The sequence below is a fragment of the Paramisgurnus dabryanus genome, chromosome 9 (genome assembly GCF_030506205.2).
Source record: "Paramisgurnus dabryanus chromosome 9, PD_genome_1.1, whole genome shotgun sequence".
NCBI lineage: Eukaryota > Metazoa > Chordata > Actinopteri > Cypriniformes > Cobitidae > Paramisgurnus > Paramisgurnus dabryanus.
This window is the reverse complement of record NC_133345.1, coordinates 23,707,715-23,720,336: the sequence shown is the minus strand read 5'-3', so window position 1 is coordinate 23,720,336 and position 12,622 is coordinate 23,707,715. Positions and strand designations below refer to the sequence as shown.

Genomic DNA, 12,622 nt, shown 5'->3' with positions numbered 1-12,622 from the left:
TTTCTGTACTGATCAATGTCACAGTGGGAGGGAAGCTGACAGGCGTGTGAAAGGTACTTTTACTGTTCATCCATCATTACTGTCAGTCTGCGGTTTATGGGATGGGCCATAGGGAATGTGGGACTTTCGATTTAGTTTACTGTAGCTTTTATTACGGATGTACTAGTATGGACAGCATGTTTCAAATAGATTAAATATTTGTTGAATAATGGTAGTCTACCCACATTCACAACATACAAAAAGTGCTAAACATGCTAAACATCTCAGTCTCATAGAAATTTACTCTTTTAGAAATGCCAGAAAACAGCCCAATCTGAAAAACTGATGCTTATGACATCACAGGCATCTCATTGCCCCTCCACTTTAAAATAATTGGCTACATTTTTTGAGTGGCAGCAAAGTCAGCCAATCAGTAATGAGATTGCAAGTCAAGCCAGTAGGGGGAGCCAAATAGGTACAAAACCACTTGTTTAAAATCCCCCACCCTAATAGAGCTATCTGAGAGAGGTTTTTAGGAAGCTTCCAAGGCATTACAGACCCAAACAAAAACATTTTGTCTACATGTCACATCACAGAACAAGGATAAATACTCCATTCAATCATTCTATGTCACCTTTAAAAATGCCATTTCAATACTCAATATGACGAGGGTCCTTGTTTATACTCTGAGAGGATGAAAAATGCTTTCCTGGACAGTTTTTAAAAAAAAATTCAACTGTTGTTGTACTATTCTAGTTTGTAATTTTGAAGTTATATAAAGTAGGGAACCCCAATTGGTAGAGAATTGTGTTAGCAGCACAAGAAGTCATGGGTTTAATGGGTTATCAGTGTAACATTTTTAATCTGAGGTATTGATTTTTTGTTGATTGTGTACTGAAAATCGAAATCCTAATGCCTTTATATTTCAAATGAAATTTGAATGTACACTGGCCAAGTACTAGTTTCAGTAGTTCAGCACACATAACAGATGGACAGATGGGGAAGAGAAAGACAGAAGAACAGAATTAAAGAGCAAGTGTGCGTACGATTAAGATGTCTCAGATCCCAAAGGTCTGCTCTTGTTCTTGTGGTTACCATGGCAACATGCACCCCAGTTCTCCCCGAAATGCCGTGTGAGAAAAATGGGCGATCGGAAGAGACATCTGTTTGTTAGAAGGTGCAAAGATGTACGAGGGCTATTGAGTGTGAAAAGTGCTAATTGCTTCTCTTTCATGGGAAGCAGAAAAGTCGAAGTCAGTGTCTGATCCCTGCAGGCTCCTGCCGACTTACGCACATTAGCCAAACTTCACCTCTTGGTCCATTTCCACCTCCAAAGCCCCACTGAACAACTAAACGGAGCTTTATCCATTTCTCAAGATGGATCCATCTGAGCTGCTTGTTTGATGCTTTTATGACCAAATGAGACTCTGCACTTTTAGATCCTACTGAAAGACAAGATTATCTTGAAAGGTAAACCATTTATGTCCATCAAGCAGCATTACAGTAGCCCACCTGCAGTTTCAGAAAGCACATCAATTTGAGGGAATTGCACAACAGGACCGTTCGCTCTTTTTTTTTTTTTAAAGTGCACTCAGTAGTTTTGTTGTTTAAGTTGCGCTGATGTTATGGGAGTTGCTTGCATACTGACGCCTAGTGTTAGGGATGGAGCGTTACACTGAAGCAAATGTAACAAAAACTAGGCGGAAAAAAATAAAATGTATAATTACAGTATTTTAAATTAGTGAGTAGTATTCGACTGGCTGTAGCGTCCCATTGAAGAAGCATGTTTTTACATTTATGCATTTGGCAGATGCTTTTATCCAAAGTGACTTTCAAACTGTACATTTGATCAGTATGTATGTTCTCTAGAGATTTAAAGGGGACATTTCACAAGACTTTTTTAAAATGTAAAATAAATCTTTGGTGTCCCCAGAGTATACATGTGAAGTTTTAGCTCAAAATACCCCACAGATAATTTATAGTCTTACGCCGATTATGCTCAATAAACTGATAACGTGTGGGGTCAGGTAAACGGGTAAAATGGTTTTCCTTTATCAGGGAAAGCCCATAAACGGCGTAAGCAAAAACCGATCGGCACAGCTAGTTTTTTGCTCATTACGCTGATTTCGCGTGGCATGTAAACACCTTAACCCGCTTTCTCACGGTTTTGTCCATGTGCGCATGTCCCCGCGTATGAAAGAAAAACGTCACACGCTGAAGTAAGCGCAAAGTAATGCATAAAAGTCTCCGCTGGACTAAAGCAGTTGGCAGAGAAACTGTGAGAATAGAAGCTTATGTTACATTTACAGGTTCTGAAGACCTGAGAAGAGATACAACAGTACAGCTTAAGACAGATATGCCGTTGGCTTTTTGATCGACTATTATGTACTATAGGCAGTGACGTCACAGCCTGCGAGAAAACTGATAATTCTCCAAGTCCCATGTAAACGCAGTTGTCTGCATAGGCGGTTTATTGATTTGCATGTAAACGCATGTAAACGTACTCATTGTTGGATAGTGCAGATTAAGGGGCGGTATTATCCCCTTCTGACATCACAGGGGGCCCAATTTCAATAACCTATTTTTTCACATGCTTGCAGAGAATGGTTTACCAAAACTAAGTTACTGGGTTGATCATTTTCACATTTTCTAGGTTGATGGAAGCACTGGGGACCCAATTATAGCACTTTAACATGAAAAAAGTAAGATTTTCATAATACATGATGTCCACTTTAAATACATTATTTTTCACATATTACATTATTGTTGCCCCGCCTTTCTGAAACGCGTCAATTTTGAAAATCTGACTTTTTCCATGTTTAAGTGCTATAATTGGGTCCCCAGTGCTTCTATCAACCTAGAAAATGTGAAAAAGATCAACCCAGTAACTTAGTTTTGGTAAACCATTCTCTGCAAGCATGTGGAAAAAATAGGTCATTGAAATTTGGCTGCCCTTGTGATGTCAAAAGGGGATCTTATTATAATATTTCAACAAACAACCATTATTGCGATCAGTGTTTGCATTTCATCAGCTCATTTGCATTTTAAAGGACACCCAAATACGGCACATTTTAAACACAAAATTTAACATGTTGTTATTATAAATTATCTATATGGTATTTTGAGCTAAAACTTCACATATGTAGTCTGGGGAAAAATATGTATTTTACATCTTTAAAAAGTCTTGTGAAATGTCCCCTTTAAGACAAAAGAAAACGGATCATTTGACTCCTTTAAATAGCACTCCAAGAAGCGTCATTGATTATTTTTACCCTGATCATCATTAGGGATTGCCTAAGATTCATTTCACAACTCATCCATGGGCAGAAGTTTATAAAATCATAAAAATATATTACAGATGTGATGTTACTATTCCACATAAGTCACCAAAACAAAATAATGGAAGTGGATGAGAAACTCTTGAAGTGTTTGAATCCTGAGCAAGCACTCCTTTCAGAGGAGGCAAATAGAAAAGTGGGTCAGTGCCTAATTAAAGGCTGGGTTCCCTGCACTCCCCAGCCTCACATACTGCAGAGATGTGAAAAGACAGAGACATGCATACCCTTTATATCAAAGCTGAGACAAAGACCTACTTTTTGTTTGTGAAAATGTCTTTTCCATTTGTCCTTTTTGCTCCTAACCTGGTTTAGTTTATCTCTGGAGCATATGATGGTGACGGAGAAACTAAATGAGAACATTATGGGGTACAGAAAGCAAAATCAAAGCAATAACACAAAGGAAAATATATGGTGTTGTAGGGCATGCTGTTGTTTATTTAAAGAGCAAAATGGTTAAATCCAATGTATAAATCATGGAAGTATATTTGGTTGTGTACTGTAGGTGTGTTGGAAGTGTACTACATATAAAAATGCACTAACAAGTCAGCAGCGGTTCTTGTTTACTAAAAGCATTAAACTAACTTGTATTGTATTTCTGCCTCAGTTTGCCCAATAAGCACAAGGCTACTTTCAAGGGCAAATTCAGGGTGATGAATATTTAATTTCTGACAGCTCTTAGTACATCTGAGACTCCTGCTGCTACAACCCCCTTTTCTTTCGACCCCACCGAAAAGAAAGAAAATGCAATACCTCCTAAATGTCTCAACAGCTATCCAGTTTGCACACATTGCTCTTGCAAACTATAGATCAGCTACCATTTGTGACCTGGCCTGTAAAAAAAACAGCTAACGTCATTTTTTGTAATTTGCTTTTTTTAATCATTTTACGAATGTTTATCACATTTACATTTTGTGAAAATAAAACCTTGATATTTTTTATATTGACTAAGCAAATTCATGTAGATTGAAATGAAATTGAAATTAATGATTGAAGTCATCAAACATTGATGCTCTTAATCTCATAGACTTTTGACCCAGAATAATGGTTGCACTTGTAATGTTGTCAGTAATGACAGTGTGCCTCTACCTATTAAGATGTAGTTAACGCAGCTGTAGTGTTGGGTTTAAATTAGGCCTGCAGTTAAAATCTCATCTGTTTTCTCCTGCAGATGATGGGAAGCTCTCCCTCGATGAGTTCCAGGCTTTCTTTTCCGATGGGACTCTGAATGAAGAGGAGCTGGAGAAACTGTTTCACACCATTGACTCTGATAACACCAGGTGATTCCTGACACAGCGCTGAAAACACGTTCAGTGACCAGGATTTAGATCTGTATTGGATGGTTTAGATTAAGCAATGTGACATCGACAGGTGGTAAATTTGGGGTTATTTTGAAACCACTTATTTAGTGATGCACGATCATGATTTTTCATGGACAATTCCAGTGCCTTTTTACAAGCAAATGGGCCAATTCCGATACAGACAAGACAAATTAAAGAAAGAATGAAGGATTACATAACAATATATTTATTTGCTTCTTAACAGGTCATAAAAAAATCTTGCTTAAGTAAATTTTACTATAATTTCAAGATTTAAAGAATAAAACAGAACAGTAGACTTCAGCTCTGTGGAAATAGGCTAAATAAAACGAACACCTAAAAAAACAAAAACACCAGATGGGCTGAATTAAAGTACACCCTTGTAATAAACCCTTGTAAATGAAGCACACTTATAAAGAGCACTTTATCAGGCATGAGATCGGATGAAAAGAAAATGCAAACAAAACATTTCTCGAGATTACCTTCACAAACACATTCCTATAACAGCTTTGTGTCCGTAACACAGATCGACTGAAATTAAACAAACTGGTTTATGGCTGGTCCAAAAGGTGCATCTCTACCTTGCTCTTATCAGACCATTTAATGTTTGTTTATTGCACCAAATACTGTATATACAACACAATGTGCAATGTGGGACTTTTAGAAGGATATCTTGACAGAAATCAGTCCCTCCAGAAAAGCGTGATTATGCGATCACATGATTCAACGCATAATCAGCCAAAGTCCGCATATTTATGACCTTACAAAATGAACTGTATTGTTTTTAATTTATTACATTAAAATTAGCCGTTTTTATCTACATACACAGTGGGTCTCCTTAGATTTAAGTCGCCATTTTGCACTGTCATGTTTCTACAGTAGCCGTAAATGAACAAACTGTTTTATAGATCATGTTTTGTTATTGCGTTGTCCCAGTTGATGATGTGTTTGTCCTGTGGCGGCTAACATTGCTTCACTATGCGTTCCGAAAAAGCAGGGTGAGCTGTGTACTGAGCCATTGGTTGCAATTTACAATCTTACCACTAAATGCCGCTAGAAGTCCCACATTGCACCTTTAAATGCACACCGTGGAACTTTTTGGCCACTAGGGGGTGCTAGACATGTATTTTTTCACATCTAGCGCCCCTAGAGGCCACAAGCGCCGCAGCACTGTCGCAAAGGAAAAGAAGACAACTCTTTAGGTCACAAAGTGTGCCTTCCAGCATGTCATATGCATATAATTTCATGGGTTTTCTTTTATTTCAAACGCCAAAAGATGGCATAGCTCACGTTTTCAAGCCAGTTGTAATGGTGGTCGCTTGGTTAAAGTTTAAATAAAAAACTTGCCTTAAAGGGGAATCAAACCCGGATCGCCTGTGACGTAGGTCCATGACGCTACCACGGCGCCACATTGTCACATGATACAAGTTTTTCTCTAAACTCTCCAAGTAGCCTCCAGTAAAATTCACGTAAAAAAATAGTGTTCGGGCGCCAGACAGGACTTAAGTTATATATGCAATCAATATAACATTACTTACTAGTCATGACGGCCAAGTCAGCATCGGTCAGGAACCCCTCCTCCTCCCTTAGGCCGGTGACACACTGGATGCGTGGCGTGAGCGTCTCAGCTGCGTGGTGTGTCCGTTTTTAATTCGGCTTCCATGTTAACAGGTTAGAGCTTGCAGACTGTCTGCATGAGACGCGCGTCTCGAGCCGCGCGGAAAACGCGTGCTTGCTAGAAATAGAACCGACGCCTATTTTTCACGCCACAAGCAAGCGTCTTGGAAGCGTTTCCAGCCAAAATATATGTCACCTATAGCAACAGCAGCGCGTCAGCGCCGAGTCAGCCATGCTTCTGGTATGTACAGACACACAAAACGCGACGCAGCCGCCACGCAACTGACACGCAACAGATACGCCACGCATCCAGTGTGTCACCGGCCTTAGCTCACGCCAGCAAGCGAACGCTGGCCCAATATTGATCCTCGTCCTTCTTTTTACTCTCCCATTTTCTCTTTCTGTTCTCCTCCGATAAAACTTTGGGTTTATTTTTCTTAGTTACTGCTTCGCCATGACAAAAACATTAGGAAAATAAATAGTTGCGCTCTCACGTCAGTATTTGAGGAAGTGGAGGAAGTGACATATGCTGTAAAGCAGATTTTTGTAGTTTTTTTTGTGCTTGGGTTACTACCTGAAACCAGTGTTCGAATTATGTCAAAGCTTATGGGGGGTCCCCTAGCTAAGCCCCACCCCCCGGCCAAGCTCCTCCCCCCTCATTATAGGGTCGCTGTGATTTCACAACGTAAGATGTGATCGTCCTTGATCAACAATCATCTGATCCTGGTTTTAATCAAAGAAACCCCAAATTACCCTTAACTCAAACTCTAAAAAAATGTTTACCCCTAAAATTAGTGTGAAACACTGGCAAGGGCAGAACTTTTAAACAGAATAGGGGTGAAATAGGGTGGACTCATTCTTAAATTACATAATTTTACTATATAGTAGTGGTTAAATGGATGATTACATTGCGTTTTTTGAGTCATAGATCTAATAATTTTCGGAAATTATGAGCATATAAAAATAGAAAAGAACAAAGTTACAAATAAAGCAAGATCTAACAGTAGTATTTAGGTACATAAATAGAATCAAATGAATAATAACACTGTTTTCTTCACTGTATAAATTAAATATAATTAATCTTTTTAAAGATACATAATTTAAAGATAGTTATCATGCCACCAGGTTGAAGTTTGCTGTCCCCAGCACTCACAGCAGCCCCATTCGTGTAATTTGCGGGTGATATACGTCCCCACCGCTTTATGACCAAGTTGATTGTGCCCCAACTTCCGACCACGGAGTAATTCTTGCGTTCATAATCATAATTAGGGTCCATATTCATTTAAAACGCATGGACAACGCATGACGCGCCGCCGCCTTCTGCTTTTCAAAGCAGTCACCTGTGAACACGAGTTTTGTTTTAGACGCGTCTATATTTGAGTGCACTTGCTGCACGTTTAGATTTAAAATAAACTTGAGCGCAACTTGATACGAACGGCCTCTAAAAGGTAAATGTCGTATTTTTTTATATCTACCGGTAAGTTATATATGTAACAATGATTAATCTATTAATAGTTATTCTTCATCTATTTCATGCAAAACTCTAGGGGAAAAAATATAGGGGAAAACATTTGTTCCCTTTCAGCAGTTTTTGAATAAGGTTAATTGAATAATATTAAAATACCTTATGGTAGGGCTGCACGATTATGGCAAAATCATAACTGTTTTAGACTATTTGCATTGAAATGGAAATGATATTTTGGAAAATATATTAATTGCAAGGCTGCAAAGAATAGTGCACTGATGATGTAATTATATTATTTTAATATAGTCAGTGGTGAACTGAAGTGGGCCGGTCTAAGACATGAAACTCCAGGGCTGAAAATGAGTCCCACTTCGGCCATGCATGTGACATTTTTCAAAGGTTTAAAAAAACACATGCAAAAGATACTTTTTACAAATAATTATTTATTTCTGAAAGATGCGTAGTTGAGCGATAGGCTAAGTATTAAACAGACTATCATTTATTATCATTTAAGCGTGATTTCTTCTGCTTTCCCAATAAAATATTTTGTGTGACTGGGTTGACCAGCCGTCAGTCTGAGTGGATAGCTTTGCCACTGTTATGAAATAATTGTTTGAGAAGATTTTTTTAAAAACCCTTAAACCCTTAAGATTACTAAAGATTCTTACCGCAACTGAGGTAAAAAAATACTCCACACGCAGATAGAGACATTAACTCGTCTGTCAATTCCTCCAGAAAACAGATTGAGGCGCACTTGCGAGTTTCTATATTTCAGACAGAAGTCATTTGAATTATTTTATTGCGAAATTGGGACAAATAACGGACAGTATCGCTTTGTGACACGCAAAATGAGGATTTTAAATTTATATAGTATTTTAATTTTAATAAAAACCAGGGGACCCCCTAATTTATATTTTTGTGCTTTATGGGGGGTCCCTTAAGGCTTATAGGAGGTCCGGGACCCCCCAGACCCCCTTCAATTCGAACACTGTCTGAAACCCTAAGTATAAAAGTACGAGTAAAAGCAATACAGACCCCATCAGGCTATGGTAGACATGTCATTCAACCTATTTTAAGTCTTGAAAATATATTATGAAGGTTGAAAAACTACAAAGTGTCACTTTAAGGTAAAACACAAAAAAAGAAGCTTTACAGGCTTAACTAAAAAGTTTTGAAAGTTTGAATAAATTTAAGCGATTTCCGCTGAATTAATTGCCATTCCCACGACATTGAAATTCCCATGTTGCAGGCCGGTTTTGAGTGCTTGATTGTGGAGGATGCAGCAGGCTGCCACAATCTGGCATATTTATGTACTGAGGCTGTACAGCATCACTTCAACACTGCAGTTTTGATGCCTACAGCAGCTCTTTGAAATGCCCATAGAGTGCTCATTTCCACCGAGTGTCTGGATATTCCGCTTATAGCACTGTTCACAATCATTTGATCATAATTTAATAACCTACCACTGCCACAACCTGTAGAAATAGTACATAAATTAACTTTCAAATAACATTTTGCTCACCGCCTCTCCACACGCAGTAATAACGTTAATTTTGTGATTTAGGTGGAATCAATAATAGAAAAAATATATGTTTGTACCGTCAAGGTTGTAAATACAGCCGAGCACTGTTTTTAGTGCATTTTGAAGTAAATTGCAGGTATTGGTTAATCAATAAGACAAAGGGCTTTCTGCTGAAATACAGCATGTTGCACTAATGTGACAGAGTGGTGTAGTGAATTTGCCTCTGAATGTCTGAAAAAAATCAATAAAGTGCTGCCTTGCAGGTACGGTGGTTATGCTGCATGCTTTTTGAGGGGGGTTGGATGGTTGGGTCATTCTTATCTTGCCTAGGGGACCAGGATCATTAGATCTTAGTATGGGGGGAGATTGCATTCGAGAGTAATGAACACAGAAAAAACAAAGAAACAGAGACTGGATAGGAATGGATCCATTAGAAAAGCATTACATTTGCTTCTGTGGAGCAGAACAGTGCTTTATTATATGTATGCAGCACTCATATTGACTTATTTTACAATTTACAGAACAGGTAGTCTGAAACATCAATGCTTTATTCGTTCAATTCCTCACTGATTTAATTTTGTAATTATTATCTTTCCCATTGTAGTTTGACTGTTGGGGGAAGCTTAAAGAGTAACTAAACCCTAAACCAACTTTTTTTAGTTAATGATCTGTAAGAATGATGCTTTATTAGTGCTGTTCATTGATTTTAGTAAGTTTTTTGACATTTGGGTATAAAGTGTTTCAATACTACAATATATAGTGTAAAAACGTCTGATTGCTGCCCTCTTCAGGTTGAACGGTGGCTACTGCAGTTGAATTTTCCTATTGGATGTTGGGTCCAAAAAATGACTCGTGACGTAAGCAGGTTCAAGCTCACCACGCCCTTGTTACGATCTCACCACACACTTAGTTCGTCCCCTCTATCTTCGTTGGGATCTGCCCACTTTTCTTGCATTTTTCAAATATTGCCAGTGGGTGGAGTCACGCTCTCACCAGGGGTTTAGTTACTCTTTAATACGTTGAACATTATTATAATGTAGGCTACTTCAGTGACTGTAAGTTTTGTGCAATGTGGGTTAGAACAGTTGGGTTTACTTTAAGGCTACATCTTGTCTCTCTGTCTCTTTCTGTCTCACACACCCTATTTCTCAGTGTTAGTATGTGAGAGAGAGAGAGAGAGAGAGAGAGAGAGAGAGAGAGAGAGAGAGAGAGACATCTGCTCTCTAGAGGCAGAGCATCTCCAATGTGTGCATTGTCTTTAATCACATTTCAGAATGAATTATGTAAAAACGAGGGAGAAATCTGCTGGTGCTAGGACGGGTCTGCCGCTCTGCAGGTCCAGCACAGCCTTCTCTCTAAATAATGAACCCCCAGAGCCCATAAGAATTGGTGCAGAGAAAGAGATGGAGACAAGAGAACGGCATGATGGGAAGGGGGAGGGTTGGAAAAGACACAGGGATGAGGGAGAGATCAAACAGAGGAGGATAAATTAGAGTTTTAGGGATTGTATTTGTGTCTTTATCACAGTTGTTTTTAAATACTGTACAGCATACATAACCCATCCTTTGTCCGAATGCCTTTACCCAAAATATTAGCGCTTCTTAAAACTTCACGTAAATTCAATTAGAGGATTCAAAGTGTACAAATGATCCAGAATGTTTAAACGACAATTATCCTCAGTTTGGCAATTCAATTCAAATTAAATTATTTCTATTTCACAAATTTGCATTGAAGCAGCTACAGTAAATACTGTAATAATTTGTTTCAAAATAGAAAGATGACACTACATAAAATGTAGCCATTTAAAAAAAAATGGACAGGTGTCAGAAATACCTGTAATTTCATTTGAATGATAAATAGACAGGTAATGGACAAAACTGCTAACAAAAAATGTTACATCCTGCCTCACTATAGACCATTTCAAAAGATGTAAACAACACTGGTCCAGAAGCACTTCCTGTTTCAGTTTTTTAATACTAGATAAACGTTGGGATAAAATACAACCAACAGAACACATAGAACTGAGTCAAAAAGTTAAACAAACATCTTAAAGATAATGATATATGTGTGAAATAAAAAAACATTCATAAACTGGAACAGGAAGTGCTTCTGGACCAGTGTTGTTTACATCTTTTGAAATGGTCTATAGGAGCTCTTACCATATTCCTGATTCTCCACTGCTTCCTGCTTTTTGACTCATTTCATTATTTACTGTATACTCATCCATCATCATACTGGACAGGAAATAATTACAGATATAGCTTATCTAGCAAACTACTAATGGGTATTCAGGGGATATACCATTAAAGAAAGAGACTTATGACATTAACACAGTCTGTCCTCAGTGGAGGAAGGGGCAAACAGGCCAAGCATCAACAGCTCAGTGTCAGTGAACAGAGACAGGTTTGTAAGTCATGCTATATGCACCTGTAAATGTCATGGATATATTTTTGATGATCTCATTTATGCTGATGGCATCTGTATTTGAAAACACGTGGCTATTAGTGTAAAGACTTGAGAGGTGAAAAGTGCAAAAGATGGTAAGACGTTTGGAGAACCGAATGTTGGATAAGAGAAACCTGTCCTTAAAGGTCTTGTTACGCTTACCTCTGTTCTTTTGTTCACCCTTCTCTATTCTGTTGTTGTTCACCTATACGCTGTCTGTGGCATCAGGAATTGCTCTTTGAGTGAAACTACACCATGGTCTTCTTCAAACCCAGCACATTCTCCAAAAAATGCTGTTTTCTCAACCAGGTGTTGGGTCAAAAAGGGACAACATCAACTCGTTGGGTTGTTTTAACCCATTGTTGAGTCAAATATAAAAAATTAGGTTAATTTAACCCAACGGATGTGTTTGTCACTTTTTGACCCAACACTAGTCTGTTGCAGTAATGCTATGTTTACTCTAAGTCATGGGAATAATTTATATTGTCCTAATGCAACATGAAAATGTGATTAATCAAACTTTCACAAATGTACTGTAAATTAAAAGGATAGTTCACCCATAGTTCACCCAAAATTCAGTTTACTCATCCTCATGTTGTTACAAACCTGTATAAATGTCTTTGTTCTGATGAACATAAAGGAAGATTGAGGGATGTTTGTAACCAAACCGATTAGAATCCCTATTGACATCCATAATTGATAAAAGACTACTATAAAAGTCAATGGGGCTTCTGATCAGTTTGAGGGTGAGTAAATGATGACAGAATTTTCATTTTTGGGTGAACTATCCCTTTAAGGCAAATGTTAAAGAACTATGTTAAATTAATAAATTGAAATATTTAGTATTTACATTTAAATGTATTTTTATATTTTAATGTTGCAACATGAGACTCTCATCATATTTATAACGAGGCATAATACTAATTTTAAGCTTTTTATT

General features: G+C 37.9%; 1 protein-coding gene across 4 annotated transcripts in view; it reads left to right on the top strand.

Annotated features, from left to right (window-relative positions):
- necab2 (N-terminal EF-hand calcium binding protein 2) overlaps window positions 1–12,622 on the top strand; it is a 107,729-nt gene that overhangs the window by 39,517 nt on the left and 55,590 nt on the right. For all 4 annotated transcript variants that reach the window (XM_073815747.1, XM_065279047.2, XM_065279048.2 and 1 more), the window contains exon 3: window positions 4,486–4,594. In XM_073815747.1, coding sequence (XP_073671848.1) covers window positions 4,486–4,594 — 109 coding nt within the window. The remainder of the gene's footprint in view (window positions 1–4,485; window positions 4,595–12,622) is intronic.